Source organism: Psittacula echo (assembly GCF_963264785.1).
Source record: "Psittacula echo genome assembly, chromosome: 15".
Classification (NCBI taxonomy): domain Eukaryota; kingdom Metazoa; phylum Chordata; class Aves; order Psittaciformes; family Psittacidae; genus Psittacula; species Psittacula echo.
This window is the reverse complement of record NC_137751.1, coordinates 3,757,745-3,769,304: the sequence shown is the minus strand read 5'-3', so window position 1 is coordinate 3,769,304 and position 11,560 is coordinate 3,757,745. Positions and strand designations below refer to the sequence as shown.

General features: G+C 58.6%; 1 protein-coding gene across 1 annotated transcript; it reads left to right on the top strand.

Moving 5' to 3' along the window:
* Nucleotides 1-210: 210 nt before the first annotated feature.
* CCDC92B (coiled-coil domain containing 92B) lies at nt 211-9,973 on the top strand (the record flags this gene model as incomplete). The annotated part of the gene is made up of 4 exons (XM_080630257.1): nt 211-255; nt 4,477-4,630; nt 6,722-6,769; nt 9,366-9,973. The coding sequence occupies 4 exons, from the start codon at nt 211-213 to the stop codon at nt 9,971-9,973; spliced, it is 855 nt and encodes a 284-aa protein (XP_080486383.1).
* Nucleotides 9,974-11,560: the final 1,587 nt, after the last annotated feature.

Genomic DNA, 11,560 nt, shown 5'->3' with positions numbered 1-11,560 from the left:
ACGGCTCCCGCCGGTCTCCGCCCGCCCGCGCCTCGCCCCGGCGGAGCTCCCCAGTTCCGGTCACGTTGCCGCCTGTTTACGGCGCGGCTGCCGGCGGGCGGCGGGGCCGGGCCGGGCCGGGCGAGGCGGGGCCGCCGCAGGCAGCGCGGGCAGCGCGGGAGCCCGGCGCGGCCCCGGCCCCGGCCCCGCCGCCGCTGCCGCCTTCGCCGCATGACGCCCAGCGGGCACCCCCCGGGGCCCCTCCGCTCCCCCCAGGTAAGGGCCCGGGGCAGGGCGCGGCGGCGGCGCGGGGCTGCTGCGGGGCCGGGGGAGGCGGCGGCGCGGGCAGGGGCCGGCGGGGAGGGCTCCGGCGCGGCGGCGCTGTCCCGCCCGCAGTGCCCCGGCCCCTCCAGTGCCCGCCCTGGGGCCGCTTCACCCGCTCGTACCCGGCGGCCGCTCGCTGTGCCCGGCCCGGCGGGGTCTGCCCGAGCGCACCGCGCCGTTGGGTGTCGGCAGGAGGGCTCAGCCGGGCACCGGGAAGCGCCGCTCCGAAATCCCCCAAGCGCGGGGTGGCTCCGCGGGGATCGCTCGCTTCGGAGGTGATGGATCCGGAGCTGCCGGGCCCTGTCCTGCTCCTGACGCAGAGCTGAGCCCATTGCTCATCCCCCGGAGCAGCGGGAGAAGGCGCCCGCAGCCGAATGAGAAGCTCCAGCTTCGGCTGTTGACAGGCAGCTGTGTTCAGAGAATTGTGAGAAAATGCAGAAATTTATGATTAGCATTTGCATTGATTTTATCTTTAAATAGATACTGATAGATAATGAATAGCAAATCGAACTCCGAGTGTAATTCCGCCTCTGCTGAGATCAGGGAAGGTTTCCCGCTGACTTTCCGAAGGCCAGGATTTCACCTCTAGTTTCTATTCCTGGCATTGCCACTGCCTCTGTGACCTTCTGCGAGTTTCTTAGCTTCCTGCTGCCTTATTTCCCTTCCCTTTAAAGGCGCACTTGCTCCGTGGCGTTGTTGCAAAGTTTGTGTTCATGTTCTCTGAGATCGTAAATTCTAAGCAGTATGGATTTCTAATGGGTATCAGTGTTCATCCCTGTGCATGTTTTAGCGCGATGGAGAGGGAGTTGCTGGCAACCATAGCAGGATAAATTATTGACCTGTTCCTGCAAAGCTTGTTTGTGCCCTCTGACTCCCAGTTAATTTGCTATTTATGGGGGAAAATGAGTACATGGGTGAGGGCTGGATCTTGGCGTGACGATGTTTGTGCTCGGTTTTGTGTACAGGCTGCATCTGCCTTTCGAATGCGTCATCATGAACTGAGGGGTTTTAATCTGGATCGAAGTTGTGGGATTCTGATGGGCATGAAACAACAGGCTTTGGTCTTTGGTATAGTTTTGCCCTGGAAGCAAATACTCACACAATCTGTCTGTACAAAGGCCATCAGCTCTTCTCAGACTTGCAGCTGAATCGGTGATTGTAGCTATTTCAGGAGGTTGCTCCGGTCCTTTCAGTTTGTGAAATACGAGTTCTGATAGACACATAGTCACTGTGCTTTGGCTCTTGTGTCTCTGGCACAAGCTGAAGGTTCCTGTCTTGCTTCAACACATAGAAATAGGGTCATCAGCACTTGCTGGGTGCCTTGAAGCCCTCGACATGGGGAGCTTTGGCATGATGAGCTGGGAGATGCAGTGGCCCCGTAAAGCATTAAGTCAGTCAGCAGCTAATCCCTATTAACTCCCAACACCTCCCGAGTGGTTGTGCTGTATGAAATGACCATGGGCACGCACCAGACTAAAGGCTCAAACTGCTGCTGCAATCTCCAGTTGACTTGGGAAGCCCTGGAGGAAAGAGATCAGAAGAGTTTGGTTCTGAAACCCCTTGGGATAAGGGGTGGACACGGCCTCTGCTGCTGCCTCTGGCAGTGTTAGAGACCCTCAAACAGCAACAGATGCTGGTGAAGCCTCAGGACTAAATTACAGCTCCATTAACAGCTCTCGGCTCTTGCATCACGACCTGTGCGTGACACAGAGTGGTCTAATGGCCATAGGGTGGAACGGTTCGTCCCTCCCTTCACCTGTAGGCTGCGGGTGGTGAAGCAGCAGCAGCAGCCTCTGGTCACCATACGTGGCCCCCAAGCACCTGTTGGAAGGGGCACAGGAGCCCCAGGACAGACCTGGAACTCCCCATCGCTGCTTTCCACATGCCCAGCGCTGTCCCCTATTGCCTGGGAAGGCAGCTCCTGCCCTGCCTTCATGTCCTGCTGCCGGCAGGAGCTTCCATGCAGGCAAAGTGAGGTGCTCTCCCCTGCCATGACAGCTCTGACGTTCCTCCTGCTGCAAGCTGAGACCTGTTTCTCGAGGGGAGCAGTGGAAGCCACAGGAGAGTCAAAGCTGCTCCGAACCCCCTAAGGATTTCCTATGGCAATTTGAGAAACAGACTCCCCCTCTCCCCACACACAGGTAAATTATGCAGGCTTTTTATCTTCCATAGCAGAGACAACAAATACATCCCCATCCCCTATGTTTTTCCCTTGACTTCCTTTCCAGGTTGATATTTACCAACATTTTATTTTTAAAGAAAAACATGTCCATTGGTAAAAAGGGTAATTTCCTACTTAAAGGCAGGAGGCGAAGTTCAATGGAAAATTTGCAGCCATTTCTACTAAAGCCATTTCCACCAAACAGAACAAAGTGCTTGAAAATAGCACTGTGTGTCCCTCAGGCTTCGTCCAACCTACTTTCTTGTGCTTCCCAAGACGAGGTGCCACAACTCCCATCATGAAGCTGCTCCGGAGCCCAGCACATGGCACTTCCACAGCCCCACAGAGTGGCAGAGGGTGTGTGCCATAGCATGATTTGTGTTCCCAGCCTGTGGCAGGCTCCAGGTAACTTCCATCACTTCCAACGCCCCCTCGTACCTTAGCGAACCGCCATCATTGCCATGTCTCTTGTCTGTTAATTACAGTTCCTTGTCAGGAAAGGCTGGGGGACTTAAAGATTTCAGAATCATCAGCTTGCCACTCAGAAGGAAAGGGGTGATTGGGACGTTAAGTCTAGAGCTGGATTCTTTCCCCCTGTTCCATTCTAAAAAGCCCAGCACAGAAGGGCTGCAGATCCCTGCCCAGAGCACTCACGCACCTTCCCCCAGGCAGGGCTATGCAGGCTGAGTCGGGGCTGTTCTCACTTCCATGACGTTGTGCCACAGGGAAGCTTTAAGCCAGTATAAATCTTACCTCCTGCAATAATCACCTTGATTGAGAAGCAGGACCTTTGTATCTGCTGCTTTTAGGTATCACACCAGCCTTTCCCATGCTTACCCATCACGTTCATGGACTGAATGTGTGGAATGTTTCATTCCTGAGCAGCAGAGCCATCCCAGAGCTGAAAATGTCATTATTTTGCCTCCAGAAATAAGCAGGAACATGAAGACCTGGGGTTAAGGTTAGCACAGGTCGGAGAGGCTTTGGCAAGAACGCGTGGCACTGCCAAGACCCTTGTCTGTGGAATAGATTCTAAGTGCAGCTTGATTCGATTTGGTGTCAGGAGCAGCCTCAGAATGCAGTGCATGGCTGTGCTGGGTGAGCAGAGCATGAGCTGCAACGCTCCTTCGTTCTGAAATTCCTATAGAAAGGAAACTGAAGTCAGATGTTCGTGAAGGAGGGGATGGAGCAGCTTCCCAGGGACGGGAGAGGACAGTGCACGCTGCCCCTCAGGCTTCCTGCCACATCTTCCCGTGGAATTGTTTAGCTTAGAAAAGGCCTTTAGGATCTTCAGGTCCAACCATTAACCCAGCACTGCCCGGTTCTCCCTTTGCTGTAGCTTCTCCTCCCCCTGGGCTGGCTGCGGGCAGTGAGGATGGGTTCCGCATCCATACAGAATGGTGTTTCTCAGGATTAAGGGTCCTTTCGAGGTTTACTTTTCCCTCCCTGGTGCAGCGGCTCAGGTAGGCAGCTCCTGTAGCCATCAACATGTGGTGATGGACCCCAGCCCCAGCAACACAGGAAGACAGCACAACTCCTGCCAGTGCTCCGGTCAGAGCCAGCATTCTGTGCTTTACATGTGTAGATCTGTCTCTGCAGCTACTGCTGTGTAATGTGTGACTTGTCAAGTGAGAGCCAACATCGCCTCTGGTGCAGCTCCCAGCTGGGGACTGGGGGGAGCAGTCCTGTTCCAGTGCAGTCCTGCCTCGTGAAGGAACATTTCCTAAGGCCAAAGTCAACACAGAAATGAGCCATTCCGATGGCAGGGTCCGTGCAGCAGCATCTCCTTGTGCAGCCTCTGAGCCCTCAGCCTGGATATAGGCAGGATGGGGCTGGGGCAGCCTGGGGGCCGTTCCCAGGGGTCTGCTGAGCAGAGCTGCCTCACCCCCAGTCACATCCCTGTGGAAGGGTAGAGCAGCACCATGCTGTGGGCTCTGCCCCTCACAAGGGCTTTGGAGACAGGGCTCACAGCCTGCGTGCTGCTGATCATGAGCCACCTCCGCTCCCCACAGGCCTGGCCAGCGAATCTGGTTGCGATGGAGACCGTGTCCCTGGAGCACCAGATCCAGAGCGTGCACCGGCACATCGCCTTCCTGAAGAAGGAGCAGATGGAGCTGCTCCATGCCCTGCACCTGGAGATCCTCCGCTTGCAGAAGCACTGCTCAGGTGAGCGCTGGGGTGCTCGCGGCGTGTGGGAGCTGCATGCCCATGGAGCACGTTGGGTGAGAAAGCTCCTGGGGCTGGTCCGCACCAGATGAGCACCATGCCCCCGGGAAGCATGACCACAAGCCTGCTGAGGGGCTCAAGAGCCCCACAGATGTGGGGTGCACAGCAGCCAGCCCCCAGCATGGCTCCGCTGCAGCAGTGCCACCTCCTCCCCTCCCAGCCTCCAGCCCGCCACTGAAACTCATCCCAACTCGTGCCGTCGCCCACATCAATAATTCAGCCGTAGCTAATTGCTCCTTGTCTTCCAGCCTCTCCCCCTCCCTGATTCCTGGGAAACGAAGAAGTACCTGCAGTGATACAATTGTCTGGTTTTCCCCATCCTTTCCAAGCTTTTGCTGTTCTGTTTCACTGTTTTAATGGCTTCATCTATGGTCTCTCCAGATAGGAGAAACAGCAGAGTTTTTGTACCTAAATCAGGGTAGGGAGTTCTGAGTCCCCAGGGGCAGAACTGAGCCTGTGCCTGGTGGGTTGTCTGTGATCGCCTCTTCCTATTGCGACCAGATGGCAGCAGTGTCTGAGCAGACAGGGCTGACACCCTGCTCTGAGGTGTGTGGCTCTGCAAGGCCCTTCCTGCCCGGGCGATGGGGCAAAGCCCTGCTCAGTTTTAAGGTGAGGTTTGAATGCTGATACCCGGTGGGGCTGTTAGCAGGGGGAGGTCCGGTCGGTAAGCCCACACTCCCCATGCTGTGCCCTGCGCTGACGGTTCAGACCTCACACATCTGCACCATCCCCTCGGGGTCCCCGCTGGAAGTGCCTTCCCCCTGCAGAGCTGTGCCCCAGCTGCCACCTCCTCATCCCGAGAAGCTCCATGAGGCTCCCAGCAGCCCCCATGGCTCCAGTGCAGAAGCCGGGACCTGGGTTGTGCGCTCGCCCTGCAGGGCCACGTCTGCTTTGGGAACGGGCAACTCCTTTGGTTGTCATTTGAAATGTATCCGAGACTCCAAACCTATTATTGTAGCTTCAGAAGAGCACCAGAGTCCCATTGATTTCCAATGGGCAGTCGGGAGTGCTGAAAGCTTTCCAGAAACTGCATTACATGCGGGGTTACTTCTGCTTCCCGCTCCAGGTTTGTTTTCCACAGCAGACGGGCAGAGCAGCCTGAGCCAAGCATTCCGTTTCAGAAGGGTGGCAGCGATGAGGATTACACTCAACATGAAAGCAGATTAAAAGAAAAATGTAGGGCAAAGATTAACTGTTTGAGCTCATTTTCAGGGGAAAAAAGCCTCAAAACAAGTGAATGCTGCTGCCGCCCCGCTCCTCCTCCTCTGGGAGCAGCTGCTGCTTGGGTGGGCTGGGACAAGTAGTTCATGGGGATGTCTGTAAGCTCCAGAAAGACCTGAGCTCCCTTTTGAGCTGGTTTTGTAGCCCGGGGCTAGGCAGGGAGCAGGCAGGGGCTGCAGGGCTGCAATGGGCTCATCCCTGCAGGATGCTGCTGGGTGCAGTTGCGGGCACGGGGCAGCTCTGCCTGCACCTGAACCCCAGACCCTGCCAGTCCCAGTGGCCATCCCAGGGGGGATGTGGAAGCTGCACGGCACCTGTGGAGCAGGCCAGCATCCTCCTGCCGGCACATGGTATGGGACGAGGCCATCCCACCTGCGTCACGTGCAGAGGCAGGGATCAGCTTGGAAGCAGTGAATTATGGAATGCTTCGGGTGGCAGCAGCTCACACTTTGGTCTATTTTCAGCCGGCTGCTCTGCTCTTTGTCCTGATTTAAAGCACCAAAAATGGCTCAGCAGCTCTCTTAGTAAAGGCAAAGGCATTGCTGGAGTAACGTGGGGCAGCAGGACCTGCACACGCTGCTGTGGCCACGTCGCAGGGGCCGGTGCCAGATCCCGGATCCCAGGGCTGCTTAATACATACAAATTGCCAGAACCACCTGTTACTGGCTCAGGCTGTGGCTGGTGCTCTGGGACGGCCACGCTCATGCCAAGGACTGGGCAGAGGCAGTGCCACCACCGCGGTGACCGCGGGGAGCACATGGGATGGGTGGGAGGGATGCTCCTTTCAGCCCTGTCTGGTTTCTCTTCCAGAGCTCACTCATGACCTGGAAATGAAAGAGCTGGAAGCCCGCCAGCAAGGTAAGAGCACTGCAGAGATAAGATAAGGGGAGCAGCACCAAAGAGCCTGCAGCTGGAGTGGGCCCCTCAGGCTGCCCAGGGAGGGGAGATGGATCTTGTCTGTAGGGAACAGAGGTGCTGAGGGCAGGGCTGGGATGTCAGTGTGCGCATTCACAGCCCATTGGCAGCCCCCTTTAAGTCCTGGGAACCACCTGTGAGGTTCTGCATGTGAAAGCCAGCATCCCTAAAGCGCTGACACAGACCCCTGGGGTGGGACTCAAAGCCTGCAAACCCTCCATCCGCAGGGAAACACCAACAAGGACATTACCAGCCCCACCTCCAGCTCTGCTCACAGCTGGCAATCCAGGTGCTGATTCAGGATGCCTCCTGGCACTCCCGGTTCATGAAACAGTCTCTTTTGTCCACAAGGTTATCTTTCACGTTCCAAAATAAGGGTGAAAAATGTCTCAGGAAAATGCCTGCGAGCCCCAGGCACCATCCCCGGCCTGGGACCAGCCACAGAGAGCTGCCCAAAGGCATTTCACAACAGGCTGTCCCCTCGGGTGTCCTGGGGCAGCCCTGAGCTGGGACCCGCAGCCCTGTCCGGCTGGAGAGCCCTGGGGCAGGGCAGGGGCAGGCAGTGGTGCTCAGGCACCTGTGGCTGGCAAAGGATGCTCTGTGAGCAGCTCGCCTCCTCTTCTCCATCCCAGGGATGAAGCTGACCTCGGGCAGTGCTGCAGCGGGTTTGGTGCTCCCAGCCCTGGGACGTGCAGCAGGCAGCGTGTCACAGACCGTGATGTGTGAATCTCCCCCACAGGTCTCTGCCCATCCTTCAGCCTTTTAACAGCTTACAAAGAGTACGGTCAGATTTGCCGCATTTATGGGGCAACCACCTAGTTTAAGATGCTATCAAATGATTGCTCTTCAAGTGCCACTCATGTAATAATTACTGTGTGCAACTGCCTCCCTTAAGTTCTCATTATAAAGCATTTTTCCTCTGCAGAAGACATTTAGGAGCTGAGGCTATAAAGCAGTTGCAAATCACATCGTAAAAAGCAGAGATTACTGCAGACAATGGGAGCAGGCCCGGGCAGGCGCGGGGAGCGCAGGCGGGTGCCAGCCTCGCTCCTCTTCCTCACCACACCAAGAGCTGAGTGCAGCAGCTCACAGCCAGGGCTGCCAGGGGTACCGGGGCTGTCTGTGCCCCCGTGTCCCTGTGTGTGACATGAACTGCTGTGGGTGCAGTGCTTCCCTCCATCCTGCACCCCCTCCAGCCTTGCAAGGGCTTTAGGCAGAAAGGATTAGGGAAAATGCAAAGCTCTGGTATTCAAATTCCTTTACAGGTGTTTACTCAGTGCAGTCTCTGTTGATGTCACCATGGCGGGTGGGATGAAGAAAGGATGGATGGATGGATGGATGGATGGATGGATGGATGGATGAATGCATGGAGACCTCATAGCAGCCTTCAAATATCTGAAGGAGGCCTACAAGGATACCAGAGAGGGTTTAAACTTAAACAGTTCAGGTTAGATCTAAGGCAGAAGTTCTTCCCTGTGAGGGTGCTGAGGCGCTGGCACAGGGTGCCCAGAGAAGCTGTGGCTGCCCCATCCCTGGCAGTGTTCTAGGCCAGGTTGGACACAGGGGCTTGGAGCAAGCTGCTCTAGTGGAAGGTGTCCCTGCCTGTGGCAGGGATTTGAACTGGATGAGCTTTAAGGTCCTTTCCAACCCAAACCATTCCATGATTCTGTGTCAGGCCAGAGCAGTGCAGGGTGTGCAGGAGCAACGTGCAGAGCCCCACGTGAAGTCACACTCTGTTGGGTGCCGGTGCCGTGACTCAGAAGGGCCGGGGCAGGGAGGGTGCCTGTCACCCGCCGAGGTGTGGGAAGGGCAGGGAGGGCAATGGGAGCCGTGGGGAAGATGCTGCTTGACACAGCACCTCTGCTGTAGCCAGTCCTGCCTGAGCCCTATTGCTGGCAGCCAGCTGCTGGCAGGGGCAGGGGCAGAGGTGACACGAGGTGACAAAACAGTGCAGGGGCTGGCAGCCTGGCCATCCTGCACCAGGGACAGGCTCCCCTGAGCCCAGGATGCAGGTTCCCTCCTTGCCAGCACAGCCAGGCTGCTCTGTAATCCTGCATTAGCATCTCCATCCTCACATCAGACTGTGGAGCCTCAGGGCTTGCAGTCCAACACGCCTCCTAAACTGGGCTGATGGTTTCAGTGCCAACCGTTCCTTTTCTGTCCCAGCTGTATGCTGCCCTGTGCCCAGTTACTTAGAGAAACTGCAGCGAGGCAGAGGCGGCAGTTCCACAGCAACAGCATCCTCCAAAAGTGGCTTTGCATTTGTGTGTTACACATTGCGCTGTGTCCCAGCACTACAGCTCAGGCCTCACGGCTCCTGCTTCTGCCTGCGCCGCATGGGAAAGGCAGGGAGCCCGTGCACACGAGGAGTGTGGGGAGTCCCAGCTCCAGAAAGCACCCGAGCAGCCTCAGTGGCACTGCTGGACATGCTGGCACATGGCACGGCTGGCAGCCACATCCATGTGCCCTCATGGTACTGTCGAGAGCGTGCGGGGGGGCTGAGCCTGCCCTGACCCCTGCCTGTGCCTTGTCCCCACAGAGGTGCTGGACCGGGAGCTGGAGGAGAAGTGCCGCGCGATGGAGGCGCAGCTGCAGGAGAAGGAGAAGGACAACCTGGAGCTGCGCAAGGAGCTGCAGCACAAGGAGACGCTGGTGGCCGCGCTGCGGTCCAGCCTCCGCAACAAGGAGCGCCGGTTCCTGGAGCAGCTGAAGCGGCGGAGCCACCGCGTCACCATCCTCGACACGGAGCTGCAGAAGCAGACGGAGGCGGCCGCGTACCTCTCGCTGCAGCTGCACGCCACGGCGCAGCGGCTGCCGGCGCCCCGCGCCCCGCAGCAGCCGCCCGACACCGCCCCGGCCGACGGCAGGCCCCGGCGCCGCGGCCACAGGGCTCAGCCCCGGCGCCCGCCCGGTGACGGTGCCCGGCCCAGGAACCCCGCGCCCGAGGAGCACGACGCCATGCCCGACCCGGCGCTCTTCCTGTACACGGCGCGGCCGCAGCGCCCGCAGCCCTCCGTGGCCCCCCGCACACAGCGGCCGCCCCGGCCCCCCATGCAGGAGCCCGTGGCCAGGGCCAGGTCGGGCAAGGGGGATCCCGGCAAGAGGCAGGGGCCCGGCCCCCTCGGCTCCCCCGGCACCAAGGAGTAGACGCCGAGCGGCCGGCATGGCCTGAGCCCTGCGGCACCGGGGTGGGCACCGGCCAGCGTTGCATCCCCCCGTCCCCTCGAGGGGAAGGGGCAGCGGAAGGCGGGTGCCCTGCTCGCACCTCCTGATGCAGGCAGCCAGGAGGATCCCCCTTGCACAAAGGGTCTGAGCGCTGCGGGACAGTGGGCAACAGGCACAGGGGCTGCAGAGGGGACACGGCTGAGTGCCTGTCCAGAGCTCCAAGGAAGGAAGGACGGAAAGGTGGCATTTCGGCAATGAGAAGAGCTTCCTCCTGCTGCTGCTGCTGCCCCTCGGAGCAGATGCCAGGTGTGTTTCCCCAGGCCAGGGTGCCAGGAGGTGGATGTGCAGCAGCAAGCAAGGGGCACAGGGCTTGGCACAGCGGGATGAGCTCGTTCACTGGCGCCGGGCTGGAGAGGATCCCAGATGTCAAAGCAAAATGCTCTGGGCTGCAGGCAGCTGAGTGGAGTTGGTCCTGTGGCTGCAGGAGGGATTCCATCTGCAAGGCACAGTGCAGCTGTGCCAGCCTGGTCCCGCTCCCTTGCTCCCTGCGCAGCAGTTTGTCTGCCTCTGCATTTACTCGCAGGACTTGGACAAGGTGGCTGGAGGTGACCCATGAGCACCGGTCCTGGCAGATGCCCGCATGGCTCCTCACCCACCACAGCCTCACTCCGTGTGCTGCAGCTCACATCCCCCCCACCGGGCTGGTCTCCTCTCGGCACCAGCATCTCGGTCCTCAGTCACCTCCACAGCCAGGTCTGGGTTTGTCACCTCCAGTCCTCCCCACGGCCTCCCTGCACTGCGGCCGTGCAGCACGGGCAGCCTCCCCTGGTCTGCAACACAAACCATCATCGTTACACCTCCATCCCCCAGGTGTTGTGAAACTGCAGAGCAGGGAGAGCAGAGCAGGGCTCTGGTGGCAGGGCAGGGTGAAGGGCTCACTGCTCGGGCACCAGCAGGACCCACGCTGCTCCGAGGGGCAGGTTCTACCCTGGTGTGTGGCTGCAGCCCTGGCCCCAGTCCCTGCCTGCAGCCTGCTCCCTACCCTGCTGCCTCCGTGGCTGGTGTGGCGGTGATGGGAACCCCATTTCCTTCCAGTTCAGCGTGAGACCTCTCCAGAAACATGGCCCTAGCAGACAGTGGGGCTCAGCCTGCCCCAGCTCCCCCGCAGCGTGCCCGTGCAGTCAGAGGTGTCTATTTTTGTAGTTCAATATTTATATACGATATTAAAATGCTTTTACGAGATTCTCAGCAGCAGTCCCTAGGCCAGCTCTTTGGCACAAACCAGCCCCATAGCATACAAGCTGCACAAGCAGGACAGGAATTAGCAGCTTTTGTAGCTTTTTGTTTGCCCATGATGTGAATAGCCAAGCTTTGGAAGGCAAGACCCCTCCTGTTCCTCCTTGAGGGTTGGGACCCCCACTCCTCAGTCTGAGCTTGGGAAGAAGCCCAGCAAAGCCACAATGGGGCAGCTCCCCACTAGCAGGGATCCAGGGAGCAGTCACCCTGTGTGGAGCCCTGCAGCGGTTCAGCTGTGGGCAAAGGCACAGCTTTAGTAGGAGATTTCTGCAG